This window comes from Lissotriton vulgaris, chromosome 1_1 (assembly GCF_964263255.1).
Source record: "Lissotriton vulgaris chromosome 1_1, aLisVul1.2, whole genome shotgun sequence".
Lineage (NCBI taxonomy): Eukaryota > Metazoa > Chordata > Amphibia > Caudata > Salamandridae > Lissotriton > Lissotriton vulgaris.
Genome location: NC_141685.1, coordinates 1,773,725,501 through 1,773,743,407, shown reverse-complemented (window position 1 = coordinate 1,773,743,407; position 17,907 = coordinate 1,773,725,501). Strand labels below are relative to the sequence as shown.

Here is a 17,907-nt window from a genome sequence, read left to right as displayed (position 1 = left end):
GCAACTTGTTGATTTACCAGACCAAACTCGAGTCTGATCTGAGCTGGAGAGGTGTCAGGAGGAAGACCAAAGAGGATAAGCGTTTGTGATGGTTGAATTCAGGGTCATTGTGCCTCTGCCTCTTAGAGCTTTACTTTCATTAAACAGGCTTGGGGTTAGTTTTGCTGCTACTACCTTTAAAAGAGGTGTACAGCTTGGGCCATCCAAGGATCTCTGTTAGGTTCGATATGACAGGGTTAGATCACTACCCTTCCGTTGCAGCCCCTGTCTACGTTGATGAAAGGATTCTTAGTCATGGAATAAGAATCAAAGTATCTGTAGGTTTCCACCAATTCCAGCTGATGGCCTGGTAAATACCGTTGGTACTTTTTCTGTACTCTGCTACTCACAACCATGCTGTTAGTATTCTTTTGGTTTATTGTCTGCGGTTACCTACTGAGTTTTTAGATAATTTGTTAATGAGGCATTGTTGGCCAACTTTCATTTCACTGAGTAGATTCACATCATCCGCATACTGAAGATTAGAATTATGTAGTCCCTTAGCCTTGGGGCGTGGACATTTACCTCATTATGGGCCAGGGATAGGTCTGGCAGAAACAGATTGAATAAGTATGGTACCAACACGCAACCTGGATTCAGACCCTGAGAGGCAAATATTTTCTTAGCTGAAAAGAGCCGCCCCCATTTCTTATTCTTGTCCAGGTGCTTTTGTGAAGCATCTGTATTGCTTTTAAAAGACCTGGGAGTATGCACCAATTTGACAATTTCTGCCAAAGGAGGTTATGTTGCACACAGTCAAACGCAGCCTTGAAGTCCATGAAACAGATATAGCTCGCTTATTTGATTAATTTGCCTATTATTATAGAACCTGCCAGAATATTCGTTGTCGTTCCTTCTCCTTGTGTGAAACCGGTTTGGTTTGGTGGGATGATGTTTTTTCTTTCTGAGCAAAGAGTTAGCTCTGCTACTAGAAGGCCTGCTAAGTGCTTTGCGTCAGTATCTAGGAGGGTAATGAGGCAATCCTTTTCATGTTGTTGACGGCCCCCCACTCTGAAGATTGGGTTGATAATTGAGCCCTTCCATGAATCCTGGATAGTTTCTAGCTGCACAACGCAGTTAAAGTCCGCAGTCAGTCTATTTGTACAGAAAGTGGGTTTGGTTCTATACAATGCCTGCGGCATACCGTTTGGTCCAGGAGCTCCACAGCGTTTGCACTTCTGGACGGATTTGCGTATTTGATCTTCTCAGAAACTGACCGCATGCTCATCTAGAAGTGGATTCGTTATTGGAATCATTCTAACTGGCATATTCTTAATGGCTGTCTGAAGATTGATCAAAATACTTGAATGAAAACTGGGCCCATCTGGTTTCAGTGAGGCTTGAATTATTTATGGGGTGGGAGGAGTTAGCAGGCTACTATTCTATGCCTGGCCTGGGAGCTCTCTTTATGAGGGGTTACAATCTATCAGTTTAGCCACCTGATGTGCTAAGTTTTGTGATGTAAGAAAGACTACGAAGCACATTGTGCTCTCTGTGGTACCACTAAATGTTTCATAGGGATTTAAAGAATACATCTCTGAAGAAACATACAATAGTTGCACTACTCACAATATGAAATGGTGTTCCTAGGATGCGATTTTAAGGTAAAATATTTGCACTGATAGTATTGTTTTCTTAAATCAGAAAAATAAATGCAATCAGAAGAAATTACAATATGTGTTTGTTTAAAAAAAAATGTTTTTGTAGTCTCAAAGTAATCCTTCTTTATAGCTGCCAAATGGACTAAAACTTCAGTCAGCCCCTGACCTACAGTAAAATAACTTTGCATTCTGAGACTTTTGTATTTTCTCTTATTTAAGTATGGGCCTAAAAATTCCAGCACACAATGTCTTGCTGTTTGAAAAGCAAGATTGGATAAAAGTTTCAGAAGTAGCATGGCGTAATTTGACAGCTAAGCTTCCCTTTCGGCCATATCTCATATTAAACATGTTTAAAGTATCACGAACCAAGACCAATTAGTCTAGTGGGTAGTTCATGGACAGTGGATCCTATTCTGGTTTCACACTTGACCACACTCCCCACCTCATCCCTTGTGCTTCAGTTTCCTTCACTGTCTTAATTGGGAACATTTAGAAGCAACCTGACTCTAAGAGCTACTTAAGATACTGATATGTTACCATGGAAGACACAAATGGCTGTAGGGTATGTCTGGAAAAGGGTGCTCTGTACTGTAACAAGCGGCGTGCATGGCTCTGCAGTACTTTGCAACCTTTCCTACACAAATTAACTCTTTCATTGGGTTCCTGAACCCTAATTCAAAGGATTGTGCCTGGTAGTATGTATATTAATTACTTTTATCTCAGTACAGTAAATAGCACCAGGGGGCAAAAGCAAATATATTTTTTTGTAGAATGAAAATTCATGAGTGACTCCTTTATCCAGAGGCTCGATGAGTGAAACACGTAAAAGATGTTTGGGTGCTATTTCTAGAAATAGTGAGTTCTGTCACTGCAGGTCCTGGTGTGGTACCATGCGGACACAATTTTCTCTTAGGCTTCACTGGCTGCCTTGGGAGATCATTCGGGATATGTGAACGAAAATGATAAATATCTCCCTCTTGACAGAGAATGAGCATCAAATTGAGGCATTTACTATAGGGTCACACTTCTTACGGCTATTGGACATTGGCTTATGGAGAATTTCCATGTTAGACTAGAGCACAATAATCTGTTCATAATAAATAACAAATCTCCCCTCAGGCCATGCCATATGTGGTTTTAACTTTAACCTCCAAAAGACAAAAATAGCCAATGATTTATACCAGCAAGTCCAGCTGAATGTTTGCACTATGGTCAGTCCTATTCGGCTCCTCCTTGCCTATCAGCAGCTAGTGTGCAAGAATTCCTCACTTGTAGACAAACGGTGTTCTGGTAATGAAGTAACATTTCTTAACCTCTTAAGTGCTGCGTCGGGGCGTTGGCCGACGGCAGCACTACCTCCCCAGTGCTGCGCACGTCCATTGGACGTCCATTCAGCACTAGTTCCAATGGACAGCGCAGCACTGGGGAGGGATATTTGCGCCGCATCTAAGGTGTTAACACTGATAGGTCTACCTCCGCCATGATCTCCGATGACCTGGGTGTGGGCATACATGCAGCACCATCAGATCTTCGTCTGTGAGAATACCATGAGGCAGAGACTTTCTACAGAGCTGGTAAGGATGTTTCTTACTGGAGGCATCGCATATAATGCAACACCACCATTTTGAAACATGAATCTTGAGACTCTGGGACAACACCGTTCTGGAAGCTACCACAGATCCTTTGAGATACATTCTGTGGGGGCACTTCGCTGATTCATAAGCATTGAAACATCTGTTAGTAAACTGGGCCTGCTTTTTCCCTGAAGAGACAACAATGTCTATTCAATTTATTTCGTTCTTATTGCTGTGGACTTGTAGAGGCCAGGACGGATATTTGAAAAGGGTAATGGAGATTTTGGTGAGCAGCCAAAGGGAATGTGTTCTGTTCCGTATCCGGCGGACATCATTGGCCTTCTTTGTCCCCTGTGTTCACCCAATCATAGATGACGAGAGGAATGCTGACTAAGGAAAACAGCGCCCCCAACGCCAAGAAAGCGAACGCCTGCAACAAAACATAATGTATAGATTATTTGAGGTCTAGCTGTATGCAGCATATAAAAGTTACAACAGTGTGAGGCTCTACTCTCATGCTCGAAAAACATAAGTCAAATAAAAAGGTAAAAAAGCTGTGAACAAATAGTTTTCGGCTTGAAATTAATTCGTAGATTTTTGCACAGGCAAGTTCTCTTCAGCTAGTTTGAGCATATATTCCATGGTAGGCCTTCAAACCCAAAATAACTATTATGGGTAATCAGCTGGAGAACGTAGTGTATTTATAATAAGGGAAAGTCTCCGGAATCAAAGTTTAGTGTAGGGGCACAGTAGGAGCCTACAATATGTTGCATTCTGAAGAAAGGATTATACTACTGAGTCACTGATGCGATTCAAATTCAATCAAGAATTGAGCCCAGAGTCTAAGGTCAGGCTGGAGCCTAAACCTAATGTAAGTGGCTTACTTTCAGGTTAGAGATCATCTGTGACCCAAAAACGGAAGTACTTCTCTCGTTTCATGTCAATGGCAGGCCCAAAGCCTAGACCACATTTGCCTACTTATTATTCTGTTCTTCAGTGTCAATGCAGTGGCTATGTCTTCAGTGGGTAATGTCTTCGGAGACAAAGGGCCATATGTATCGTTCAAAATTGCGATCGCAAATGCCGAAATTCTCAGAATTTCCATGTTCACAATCGCAATTTAGCTAAGTGCCTCACAAAATAAGGAATCGCAAAATTTGCGATTCCTTAGTTTGGGATTGCATTTAAGGAATCGCGAATTTTGCGATTCCCTAAATGCAATGTAAGAGGCACTGAAAAAGTGCAATTTGGGCTTAAAGAATTGCAAATTACCACCAACTTCTAGTTGGTGATAATTTGCGATTTCTCTGAAAAATGCACTTTTTTGCATTTTTCAAAGTGCCATGTTACGCACATACATGCCCTCAGGGCGTGTATGTGTGCCACACGTGCACACATGCACATTTCAGGGAAGCAACAGGGTGTCCTTTTGACACCCTTGAAATTGCATTCTCAATTTACGATTCTCTAATTGAGAATCGCAAATTGAGAATGTCTTCCCATTCATTCCTATGGGCCTCTAGGCCCATACGAATGAAGGGAGAGGTATTCCTTAATTGCGAATCGCAATTCGCAATTAAGGAATATGTAGGATTCACAATAGTATTTGCAAATCCTACATACATAGTGTTTTGCGATTCTCAAATAGCGATTCCCAAAAAATCGCTATTTGAGAATCGCAAAACTAAACTTTCATACATATGGCCCTAAAACTCGGAGTCGCCATAGATAGACTTACATTGATACTGAAAAATCTAATCAGCTGGCAGCCTGAAAGAGGCCACCCGTGGGTGGGTGGGTGGATGACACTTTATAAGGTGTTTAAGGCTCAATTGTGTAGTGGCACTTTCTCTCACTGCCCAGGTTTAACCCGTTGAGCTCTGCGTCTGCAGGTTGATGTACATTTAGTAGTCTTGCCACCCTGCCATGGCGATAAACTATGTAGCTTGCAGGGACAAACTGCCAGCTAGACTTGCTCTTAAACTGGGTGTTGTAGCATGTGGTATGATCATGCAACGAGAACGTTTTCCTAAATGTAGACTTCCTACCAAATAAGAATTGAAAAAGGTGTTCTGGTGACACCTACCCACAGACTAATTTGCATGTAGCCAGGTAAGACTAATTTGCATGTAGCCAGTTTCTGAGTTGGGATGGTGCAGTGAGCTAAAAAACGGTGATGGATCCAGCCCTGATCTGTTGACTGGGTAGGAGTATTCTGCTTAATTCAGAAACTCTATCCATCACCACCCCCTTTTCTGAATCGTTTTGTCCACCATAAACGTGGAAGGGTATACTCAGACATGAGTCCCTTGCTCACTGCACCATCAGGATTCAAGCAAGCCGGGCCGAAGACGGCTGTAATGCCAGAAACCGGTCCCCGGAAGCTTGTTTCCTTTCCAGTAAAAGAATTGGCTTGGTAGTTTGGTGTGCCCTGTTCCCATGATGCACTGGGCCAGGGACAGACTAATTTGCATGTAGCCAGGTTCTGAGCTAGGATGGTGCAGTGAGCTAAAAAACGGTGATGGATCAAGCCCTGATCTGTTGACTGGGTAGGAGTATTCTGCTTAATTCAGAAACTCTGTCCATCACCACCCCCTTTTCTGACACCTACCCACAGCCTCTGCTTGTACTCGTCCTCGTCCCCCCTCGTGATTTTTAAGTAAAGAGATGCTGGCAGGATAAAGATCAGCATGTTTGCAGACGTCACACCTGGAAAACAGAGAGATGGAGAAGTTTAAGAAACAAAGTATGCTCACTTTAGTAAATACTTGCAGCTCTTCAGCTTCTCTTACTCACTCACATAGCACATTCCTTACCGATGACACCAAAGATGTCCTTCATGGAGGGGATAAAAATGACCAAGAGGTTTATAGCTGCTAAGAGGATTAATGTCACAGTGACATGCTGGCATATGTTTGGCTTTGCTTTCCTGGCCAGCTCGAACAATGAAGACCGCACCTGGAGGGTACAAAGAAACAAACGTTCCCCATCATTAACCATGTTCATGATGTCACTTCAGTCACAGTAGCTAGAACCAAGCAAATCCGCTGCAGACACGAACGCCTGTGTCAGCTCCTAGTGTTTAGTGCACATCGCCCTTCTTCACGACATTGTGCCTAAAATCCGAGTTCCTGTCTATGCCTGCCTAAAAAATATGATTAAGTTGTTGGTTAGAAGAAAGTACATGGTAACTATTTTTGGGGGCTTTTAACCTAAATATAATTCAAGCACTTTATATAAAAGGAAATGCAAGTTAAACTAGAGAAGGCGAAATGTATTATTCTGGTAGGAAAATGTAGCTGCTTAATTCAACACAGCTATTTATCCAAAAAGAAGCAGATTATCCAAGGAATGAAGCAGATGCACAGGATAGATTTTCACATTTATATTATCTTACTGGAGCCTCTGCTGACACATTTATGGGCTAGAAAATGTAATTAAAAAATAAAAAATAGACAAAAGTTCCCTCTTCTTTCGAATGAGAGTTTTCGATTTGTACAGAGGGAGGTAGAAGACAAGGCACACATGAATTTCCAATAACAGGGCACGATAAATTTGTTCCCTAAGGATTTCATTGCTCTGCAAATGGTGTTTATTTACATGTATTTAGGTTGGTATAGCTGGGCCGCAAATATTTACCGAGCCTTTGCTTGTTTGCCTGACACCCATTTTAACGTTGCTGAAGAAAATGTGGCTTTCAGAACTGCATGAATACGTTTCCTACATGCATAGTTTTTCTCTTCAATGTTTTTGCTTTTCATAAAATAATTGAAATGGCATTATTTCATATTGCTATTTCTTATACTGTATGTATATGTTTGCCTGAGGAGTAATGGTGCACTATCCAAGGCTGTTGCTGTCTGAGCTGCAACTGTATTTTCATTTAAGTTAAAAGGGCTTTGTGTTTAGTTTGCTTTAGTTGTGCAATGCAACTTCCCTTGTTTGTAAGATAAAGGGAATTAATTTGTATTCATGATTTAGGCATTTCATACAATAACTTATTTTATGTAGCACAATTTCTGCAGTGCTAAGGGTGTTTCTGTCATGTATCTTTGTTATTACAGCCCTACGATACTACTCACACCATGTCGAGTGTATTGTTTTTCACTTCCCTGATGTATGCAGACTTTGCTCACCCGGACTCCTCGACAGTTTTCTTATTTGATTTTTCCTTATAGACGTTCCTTTGCAACAGAGCAATCTCCTTGTCAGACTATTATCTAACTTTATAAGTAGACTTTCCCTGCTTTTCTTATTGAGCAATCTTTATGTTGGACTGTTCTCTGATTTCTATTAGACTTGCGAACTCAGTAGACATATGCTAGTACATAACTTGACTATATTTGTTTGGCTAATTCCTTGAAGTTATGACCTCTCACAAAGGGCTTTATTTGGATGTATTATTGATGCTGCTTTGAAGCTGACTAACTACTTTTTGAGCGTTCTTTAATGATTCTTAATTTCAAATAAACCTTTATGGGTTTGACTTTGAATATTGTCCTTAGAAGATTTCCTTTCTTTGTTCCAGGGCCCTGATCCCTTGTAACTCACACGGCCCTGACCCTGCACATTCACTCTCTGTATTTATTAAAGCAAAGCGCCAACACTATCCTGGGCCTTACAATGATGGGTTTTTCTGGCTGAGGGCAGAGTCAAGCACCCTTTTTTAGGTTTTGCCTAGCCAATGCGTACGAAGTACGCATGTGCTAGGATTAATCTAATGAGTATAGTATATGTGGCTTGGAATACGCCCCCGTCTTTCATTGGCTAGCTCCATAAATGGAGGCTAGCCATTGGAATACACGTTTGTCCGTCAATGCAGGACCAGATCCGGGGGCGTTCCCGAGAATTTTTGGCATTTGGCGACGTCAGCCGAAAGTCAGTTCTCGGGAACGCCCCCGAATCTGTTCTAGCATAGACGGCACTCGGCGCCCCTACCACGAGTCCTAGGCTACAGCTCAGGCCACCTCTTCCTGCGTCCCGCCGCCGTGGGGCCCTGCAGCATGCTTGTTGTGTTTTCTTCTGTGATCCGCGAGGGAGCCCACTCCTCGGGAAACTTCGCCGCCCGTCTGCCTGAGCTAGAGACGGGCCGCCGCGCTGCCCGCGGCGACCCGGAAGTGACTAGCCGGCCGGCCAATCCTAGCGCGGCCGGCCGGAAGTGCCCGCCCCCCCTGCAGCCCGGGGTAAGAAGGAAGACGGCAGCCCAGGAGAAGTATGGCGGCCCACGCGGGGCTCCCGTGGCCTGGAGGGAGCCCCGGGAGAAGCGGAGGACGTTGCCGGTCTGCCATGCCGAAGAGGGAGACCAGAGATTGCCGCCGTCGCAAGGAACCCCCGCCAGAGTGCGCCTCACCACTGTTTATGTAGGTTCAGGTTCAGGCGGGAGCGGGGTGAGGCTGCGGGCCGTAGACTGTGAAGCAAATGTACTACGAGAACAAACCTGCAAGTATACTGACCCTGTCACAGCAGATGTGGGTTCGTGAAATGCATAATACGTTCTGGAATATCACAATCCCAATTGTAATAACGCATGAGGGAACTCTGAAGCTGGACTACTGAAGAGAAAGGGAGCGGCAGATGTAAGGGGCACAAGCGAAGGCTGTATAGGCACTATAAACCATAGGAACATAGATAAAACATTGATGGACGAGTGACATTTGCCACTACCCGTTCTCTTTTGTGCACTTTGCTGTCCTTTAAATGGATAAATAACTGATGTTTTACTTTGCACATCAGTTTTTGAGTGAGTGAAGTTCTTTGCTGGTAATGCGAGAAAACGAAGCAATTATTGATCTATGAATGAAAGGACACCTCAGTGTAGTACATTTGCATACATACAATTCTTTGTATGGGAATGTGTGTAGCCTCAATCCGTTTTGACCTACAATCGTGAATCCTTCAGGTTCATTTTTACTGTAATGGAGAAAAATCTTTGCGGTTTTTGATCTCCATAGTATATATAAAGGGGATAGAAATGTTATGGGGATATGTACAGAATCGAAATAATTGTGCAAAGAATAGCTTAATGCTTAGATAATCGGTGGAGTCAACTGTGTTATTAATTCCCAGTCACACTGAAAGCAACACCTGTGAGATGCGAATAAATGTGAATTTCCGGCGTATAATAACTGCTCATAGTTATGAGCTAAAATCCAGGCTGAGTGTATTTTACGTGTGGAGGACGAGCTCTGGCTGACAACTAAAGTTGTGTGAAACCAAGCCTTAAAAAGAGATAAGCATAAAAAGAGATAAGCTTCGTTCGGAGAGTTCTACCTTAGGTTGTTACCTAAGGTAGAACTCTCCGAACGAATCGTCTCTCTTGTTACACGTTCCGGGTAGTATATACCGCCCCCCCCTCCCCTGCGTAAACTGAACGGACCAGGGGCATGTCCAAGTCTGGGATGGCTACAGGTGGGAAACGCCGCATTAGGCGCGTTTTCCTATCTAAAATTCACTGTGTCTTATATACAACAACATCAAGAAATGACGCTGGAAGCGTCCCCGGGGCTCTCCACCATGCACAGACGTGTAGGCTCAATCTCATTATTTAAAGCGCGCCGAAGGAGACGCGAGGCACTCGAGTGCACATTGATTGACTCGTGATTTTATTGGCACCTAGCGCGAGCCGCCGCGAGGAATGCAGGTAATGTGCATTATCAGGCTTGACGCTGCCACAATAACTGTTTTCTTAAAACCACAGCATTTGTTGTTGCTGTTAATTACACGTCGCGAGCAGTGTGGTTTTAGCTCGAGGGAAGGCGTAATTGTAAACTGTCTGGTGGAAGGCAGCGCCGGGCTAATGCCCGGTCTGGTTACGGCTACCCAGTTGTAATTAAAATCAGAAGCCAGGATCTCGATTCATATGGCATTTTCTGGCCTTGCCGAATATCACACATGTAACTCAGAGGGGCCTGTCAGGCACTGGTTGAGCCTCTAATGTTTTACCAACTACCCTTTTCAGAACAGTTACCAACCCACAAAACAGGATCAGGCTGACCAACAAGTGCGGCCTCAGACCTCTGTAAAGAGTCAACCCTGTGGTGTCATTTGAGTTAAAGGGTGTCTGATGCCACTTCTACTACCAAGCATTTTGTTGAGTTTGCGTTCATGGGTCAAACGTTGCAACAAATATCAGGCACACTTGAAATGTGGAAGATCAAAGTTCAGAATAGCGCAATAGAATCCCCATTTTCTTACCCATCTAAATTTCAGGCATCGGTCCAATAGCATAACAGTAGGTCCTATAATATAACAGTAATGGTCTATAATATCTCTATTCTATAACCAAAATAAACATGATTCAGTTAAATCACACATATGATTTCAGACTTACACAGATGTCTGTGGTGCAGTTTGGCCAGCTCGTGTGTTGCCCCCAATTTTTTTCTCATAACTTTTTATCCATATATGAAACATAGCACAGCCTCTTCACATATAGCCAATCACAGTTCTTCTGATAGATGGTTTCTCTATCTTTTTAACACACTCCATCAAGTCTGAGTCCCAAACATTTTCTAATAATAGCCATAAAACTCAAACCAAGAAGCTTCTCAATCGGACAAACATGTCTGCTCCTTAACATTTGACAGCCAATTACACACGCGTCAATAGCCATAAACACGGAACTAGTCATTTCAGGGTATCAGAAAGCATCGGACTTATTGTCCCAGCTGCTACACCAGCAACCCATGAACCATTCTGCTTCAAAACTTAACCTTAATACCCCAATAATTCCTGCCGGATCCAGAAGTTGTTTACCCTCTGAGCAATCCTAATCGTTTCAGAACCAGAAATGTTAGTAAACATGGCCAAAACCTGCAAACTTCCTACCGAAGTCAAAGAGAAATTCACTAAATTGTTCTGGCACTATCAATTAATGTCGCTCCTCTACATTGCATGTCCATAAGCCAGTTGTCACCCAGAGGAAACCAGCCCAACAGCAGTAAAACACTGCGTTTCGACTCCAATCACAGTGGCCATAACCCCTCAACCTGTCAACCCTGATATCCTCTGCTATGCCCAGTTTTACAACCTCTTCAAAGCAGCCTCTTCTTCCCCGCCCGGTCTGCATCTCCCACCATTTGCAGCCTCCCTCAATTCTGTACCATTCACATCTAAATCATTGCATCACTTTCAGCAGATTGTGACTCTTCAAATTATCTGCTGCATGGCGAGCAGTCGGTGCCACATTGTGGCAAATATAATATTCTGCTCAGAGTGGCCATCTTGGACTCTTTTTCACATTCCTGAAGGTGCCACATAAAACTCCTCTTTCCAATCACTGGGCCCGGCCTGCTGCCTCTTCTGATGGACCTCGTTACAGTTAGCTGCACTGGAACCGACATGCTGTATGCTTCTTTCATCTTAAACTCTGTCAGTGGCCGTTTATTTTCGTAAAAAGCAACCAACTAACACCAGTTATATACCACTGTTTACCAAAAGGCTTTCTAGACGCTGGTGTAGCAATATAACTATAAACTACTCAAGCACAGCTGCAATCAAGCTGGAGGACTCCTTGGTAACTAGTTAAATCACATGGCTTTTAACTGCTATTGAAGGACCCCAGGTGAGGGTCTTTCCTTAATATTCTAAGCAGGTCTTTCCTTGCTCTAGTAGGGACCAGAGAGAAACATCTTCCTTCTTTGGTAGTGAGTATAAACAACGGTATATACAGCAGACAGTAATTAGAATTTCTCAGTGTCCTCTAAATGTACCCCTTGCTCACTACGAGCCATCTCTCACTTGTCCAAGTTATGTGCAAATTTCTCCCTCTAAAATAGGCCACCCTCACTGTTTATCGTTGATTCACGAGTCAACCCTGACTCCTGACCTCCAAAGCATCAATGTGTTCAGTCTACTACAAATGACCCCATTATACCTGTTATAAGACAAGTCACAATGAGCCCATCTGTGCCACTTGCTTCTCTTGAACGTGATGACCCAGTGTACCTTCTGCCACTTGCCCTCTCCATCCTCACTTATACTGATGCTTACTCTGGTTTCATGTGGACTCACTTCTCCTGCATCGTCCTCTGTCATATCCTGTGCATTACTTTTGTCAGCATGATTCTGGGAAAGGTCTGACCAATCTGAGAAGTCTCCCCCCCTCAAGTTTCTGCTCTTCTGGCTTTCTGGTCAGTTATCTAGTCTCTGGTTAGCTCTTCATTGGGGTGACTTCGCTAAACCTTGCCTCTTCAGAGCACTGTCTCTATTCTCTTCCATGCAACTCCACATCTTTACCTTTCCATGCACTCTTCATCCTTGCTATCTTTGGTCATTCATGTGTCTCATCCTCACAGAGTATAACAATTCTCCAGGCAAAAGGGTATCCACTGCTCATGCTGTTGACATTCCATTCAGGCAGTCTGGCAATTGGACTACCTCTCCTGCCTTGCCCACTGGTCCAAAAATCCAGTCTTGCCATTGAACATCTATTGTGCATTTGATGCTTGCACCATTTTGTTTTCTTTGGCTATAATTTGAATATTGTTTTGCAGATCCCCACAATAAACTGCCGCTGAGTTGCAGTGTTCCTCCCTTCACACTTTACTCCTCGTTTGGAATCTACATCCCCTGGAATCTACATCCTTTTCATACCTATGTTGCTCCCTTCCTCCTTAATGTGTGTAACCAAAGAACCTTGAAGCAGCTGTGGTAACTAGGTGCTGGACTAGGCCCAAAAGGAAACCCTCTCTGTTCAGACAGTGAGGGGGGTGGTGTGTCGTTCTTTGTGTGTCTCACATGATTCATGGAGCTCTAAGAAAGGTCTGAGATTCCCAGTTTATGAATGTGCAAGAATAGGCTTCCGCTGACTTTGTAGCTGAATAGAATAACGAACACCCTGCCAGGGTCAATTAGAAGGTCCCACAGGGGGATCCTAACATAAGAGTAACGAGTGACAAAGAACACCTATCTGAGCAGTATAAGTATTCATTAGAGATTCAATCCACTTTCTTGAAAAAATATATATATATTTTATTTACAATAGTTCAAAAAAAAATTTATACATTGGATGGCACTTATGCAGCACGAGCTTTGATATACCATCCACTGCACCGTGCCTCCATGTTATTATTGCAGCCTCTAGGGGCCATTGTTCAAATTCTTCCTCAGACTGCTATGTATCAAATTTAAAAGAGTAGTATGAATGAACTGACTGTCTGAAGCTGTGAATGAGAGTACATGTGTTGAGTGACTGAGGGAACATGTGGGACTTGAAATAATGTTTTTCTAAAATATGTTTTGCACTTATGAAATTTTATGACCTCTTGCTCATTTAGAATGTATAAAAACATTTTTTTGAACTATTGTGAATAAAATATATATATATTTTTTCAAGAAAGTGGATTGAATCTCTAATGAATACTTATACTGCTCAGATAGGTGTTCTTTGTCACTCGTTACTCTTATGTTAGGATCCCCCTGTGGGACCTTCTAATTGACCCTGGCAGGGTGTTCGTTATTCTATTCAGCTGCTACTTTTCCCCTTTCCTGCCAGCATCATAAAGTCCCTTTGGGGAATCCCCTTCTATTTCGATATTCCGCTGACTTTGTGTCCAGATTTGTCTGGAAAAATTGGTCAGCGAGAAGAGATTCAGGCAGAATGAATCATGCCTGCCCTGTAATTATGAACATCATTTAGGCGGGTGCAGTGGTAACAGTTGCTTCACAGGGCTTGCCATTTAGCAACTCGTGCTACCACGCACACCATCACCATCCATGAGATCACCAACATAAAGCATGCGCAGAAGTACTCATAAAATATCTGCACTCAGTGACAGCTAACACACCACTCAAACCAAAACCAATACTTTGCATTAGTTCACATACAGACACACACACAAAAGCACATGCACATATATTATTTTATATATGTAAGACCTTCCAACTCACACAGTGCCATTTTATGTGACACGACATTGAAACTCTTCACACAATCACCCGGTGAGAAGTCGATACCACACAGTGTGCACACAATTTGCTGGGAACCCCTGCAGCCAACACGTTTCCACATAAGTGTTTGGATGCTCTGTGCAGCTACTGACCATTCCTGGATGTGAAACCTTCCCAGGACATTGGCAGCAGCCTCAGAAGCTTAGTTTTTTAGGTGTTAGGAGGAGCTACTGAGAATTTAAAGTGCCTCGGACAGTGCTCGACTCAAAGCCCTATCCCTGCCAAGGCCCGACCCCACTCCTCACGCAATTAGACATTTTTGCAAGTTGGATTTTTCTAAGTTGGCAGGTCTGATATATGTATAAATATAAGCAGGGTTATAAGGTACTTGAGATATGCTTTTTAAAATAAATATAAGTACCCTATAACCCTGCTTATTCCCGAACTCTAATAACCCCTTACTACCCGTTGATCCTACTGTTCACTTAATACTAAAAACACATACTACACTAAACAAGCATTTGCAATGCAATAGGTCTCTCAACTGCGAGTTTTGGAGCTATTGGTATTGTAAATGGTATTGTAAATGACAATGCCTTTAATTTATGTTGTACAAACCAAAACATAAATAAAAGGCATTGTCAGTTACAATCCCAATAGTTTACACTTGCGTAAATGCGAGACCACTTGCATTGCAAATGCTTGTTTCAGGAGGATTCCTCCTCACAGGCCCCTTGGAAGAGGCAGCCTGTAAAGCTCTGGGTATTGCGCAAGGCACGTGAGCACAGGAGACAACTGTGCTGGGAGGAAGAGCGTTTCCGATGTGTTTGAGCACACAGACCCGAGGTGCCCACTGAACATGACAACTCTGATCCCTCAGGGATTGTGGAACCAGATCAAAACCTTTCGCTCATTCACTCGTGCTTACAAGTGCTCACATAAATATACAGAATACACAGTGGCACGTTTTCAATTCATTTATTGAACCAACAGTATTCTTGTATAGAATACATGAGCTGTGATATTCAGTAGACAGAAGCAGATGAAGTGATTAAAAGCACTAAAAGAATAAATGGTCACTTATTATGTGTTTATCTATCTATTCTTTCGGCTGAGGGGGGCTCTTTTTGTGTCGTTTGTGTGTTCATCCATTCATTCATTCATTTGTCTTATTCATGTATTTATATCGTATGTTGGATTGTGTCTGTCGATCATATATATATATACATAGTTAACTCATTAATGCACCTACTCATTCATTCATGTAATTGGGTGTCTGTTCATTCATCTTTTACATACGTCTGTACATATGTATTTAGTTATCACAGTAGTTGGCTAGATCCGACCATCACATTGAGTGGTTCGTTACTTGGGCTGTTAAGGCGCCTTGATGACACGCTCAGGTTCCAGCATGGCAAAATGTTACAAAAAACATACATGCCCATCCCCTCCCCCCGACCTCCAGAGATCCCTCCATGTAAACGTTGCAATCGGTGCTTCGAAGCTTTTCCAGGGTGCCGTATGAGCCATAAAACTACTACAGAGTGTGCGTGCAGTGCGTGAGGGAAAAAACAACGCTCTCCACAAATCGCACTTCATCAAAGCTTCCCAGACAGGGCAGTTCATTATAACTTTCGTTATTAATCGGTAATATTGTTTACGTTAATAATAACAATTAATCACTAGCGTCAGTTTGAGGATTTAGTGCTTTCCTGAGCATTCACACGTGTCGTTTTAGTTTCTTGTTTTAGTTTTATTTCGGATCAAAAGGGAAAAGATGGTGTAATATAATGCGATGTTTGGCTGTGTGTGTGGGGGCTCTGTGTGGGTGTGTGGGTGGGGGGGGCTCTGTGTGTGTTGGGGGGGCTCTCTGTGGGTGTTTGTGTGTGTCATTTGCGAGATAAAGCCAGTGGCATTGTAAATGACAATGCCATTTATTTATGTTAAAAAAAAAAACATTAAAAAAAATAATGTCAAGAGCAATGCCAATAGCGTTAACTTTATCAAAGGCAAAACCATTGCATTGTAAATGCTTGTTATACTTCTGCAGTGTGTAAAAAGAATTCATTTAACCCAATGTTTGTCTGAGGCCTTTTGGGCAGCACAGCTCAGAAACAGAAGAAAGGCTAGCCCTGCTCACTGTTTCTCAGTTGTACTGTCTGAAAATCAAGCCCTAATACAGAATTCAATTAATTTGCTTTGCAACTGCAGGCGCATGAAAACAGGGGCTCACCTCTGCTCCGAGAGCAGAGCCAATCATGATACAGCCTCGGTTGGTTAACTCAGTACCCCTGGAATTTGCATACAGACTCTTGTGTGTGTAATACCCCTGCCACTGCAACAAGCACTGAAAAAAATTGAAATGGTAATGTTGTACTTAGGTGACAAGTGATGATTTCTGCTTCCTATGCTCACCACTCTGATGCCTGCTTTTAACTTCCATTTGTCTGATCATCGGCTTGCATTTAGTCAGTAAACTGTTAAGTGCCACATGTCTCCCTTCTTGGCGTCATAAAAAGCATAGCCCATGGGATGATCAATTGTGAAACAGCCTAGTAGTCGTCATCCTCAGTTTCACACCTTCAGCTGGCCCTGGCGCCTAGCCACTGGCACTTGCACGTTGCATACTGTGATCTTTCAGGCACCTGCTCTTATAGAACAAGCAAATGTCCCAGCTTATTAGATTCTGTTGGTTAAAAAATTGTACCTGGATAAACTCCACTTGATGGCATGGGGGCTGGGGGGGTAACTGGTGTAGAAGTTATTTTCTGATTAGTCGTATATGTGATTAATAATATGAGTCATTTGCATTTGAGACAAATTAACTAGGCCTCAACTAGACCTCAACATCCTTTTAAAATAACATGGCTTTATTTCATAATATTTTGTGTATCTTTATATGTTCTCATTGACACCTCATGCAGCAAAATCTGCACTGGTTATTTCGTATGTCATGTTGTTCTCGATGAACTCCAGAGGAAGCCTTTAGATCATGGGTACTCACAAACTTTCTCTCGGGGGCCAAATTTACAGTGTGGTTTGTGTCCGAGGGCCGCACCGGTGGGGGCGGGGTCAGTGGGGGAGGGGGCGAAGCTAGAGCAACAAAAAAAACTGTGACCATGAGGTTGATCACAGATCCCTGCAGCGGATGCCTTAGTCCACTGAGCCACTAGACCCGGCATACACACATCTCTCTCTCTCTCGTTCTTTCTCCTCCCCTCTCTCCCTCTCTTTCTCCCTCCCTCTCTCCCTCTCCCTCTCTCATCCTCCCTCTCCCTCTCTCGTTCACTCTGTCTCCCTCCCCCTCACTCTGTTTCCCTCTCCCTCCCCCTGTTTCCCTCTCTCTCCCTCTCTCCTTTCCTCTCCCTCACTCTGAGGTCTCCCTCTCGCTCCTTCCCTCTCCCCCTCCCCTCTGTCCCTCTCCCTCTTCCCTCTCCCCCCTCCCCTCTGTCCCTCTCCCTCCTCCCCTCTCCCGCCTCCCCTCTCCCGACTCCCCTCTCCCTCCTCCCCTTTCCCTCCTTCCCTCTGTCTCCCTCTCTCTCCTTCCCTCTCCCTCCTTCCCTCTGTCTTCCTCCCTCTCCTTCCTTCCCTCTGTCACCCTCTCTCTACTTCCCTCTCCCTCACTCTGAGGTCTGTCTCCCTCCCTCCCTCTGCCTCCCTCCCTCCTTCTGCCTACCTCCCTCCCTGCCTCCTCTGCCTCCCTGCCTCCTCTGCCTCCCTGCCTCCTTCCCTCCCTCTGCCTCCCTCCCTCCTCTGCCTCCTTCCCTCTGTCTCTTTCTCTCTCCTTTCCTCTGTCTCCCTCT

The 17,907-nt window shown here is 43.6% G+C and overlaps 1 protein-coding gene across 1 annotated transcript in view; it reads right to left on the bottom strand.

Annotated features, from left to right (window-relative positions):
- Window positions 1-408: 408 nt before the first annotated feature.
- Window positions 409-17,907, bottom strand: part of SLC38A1 (solute carrier family 38 member 1) — a 421,899-nt gene continuing 404,400 nt past the window's right edge. The window contains exons 14-17 of the mRNA XM_086919085.1: window positions 6,031-6,172; window positions 5,826-5,923; window positions 3,100-3,644; window positions 409-2,953 (exon numbers count right to left, since the gene is read on the bottom strand). Coding sequence (XP_086775211.1) covers window positions 3,546-3,644; window positions 5,826-5,923; window positions 6,031-6,172 — 339 coding nt within the window. The 3' untranslated portion in view covers window positions 409-2,953; window positions 3,100-3,545. The remainder of the gene's footprint in view (window positions 2,954-3,099; window positions 3,645-5,825; window positions 5,924-6,030; window positions 6,173-17,907) is intronic.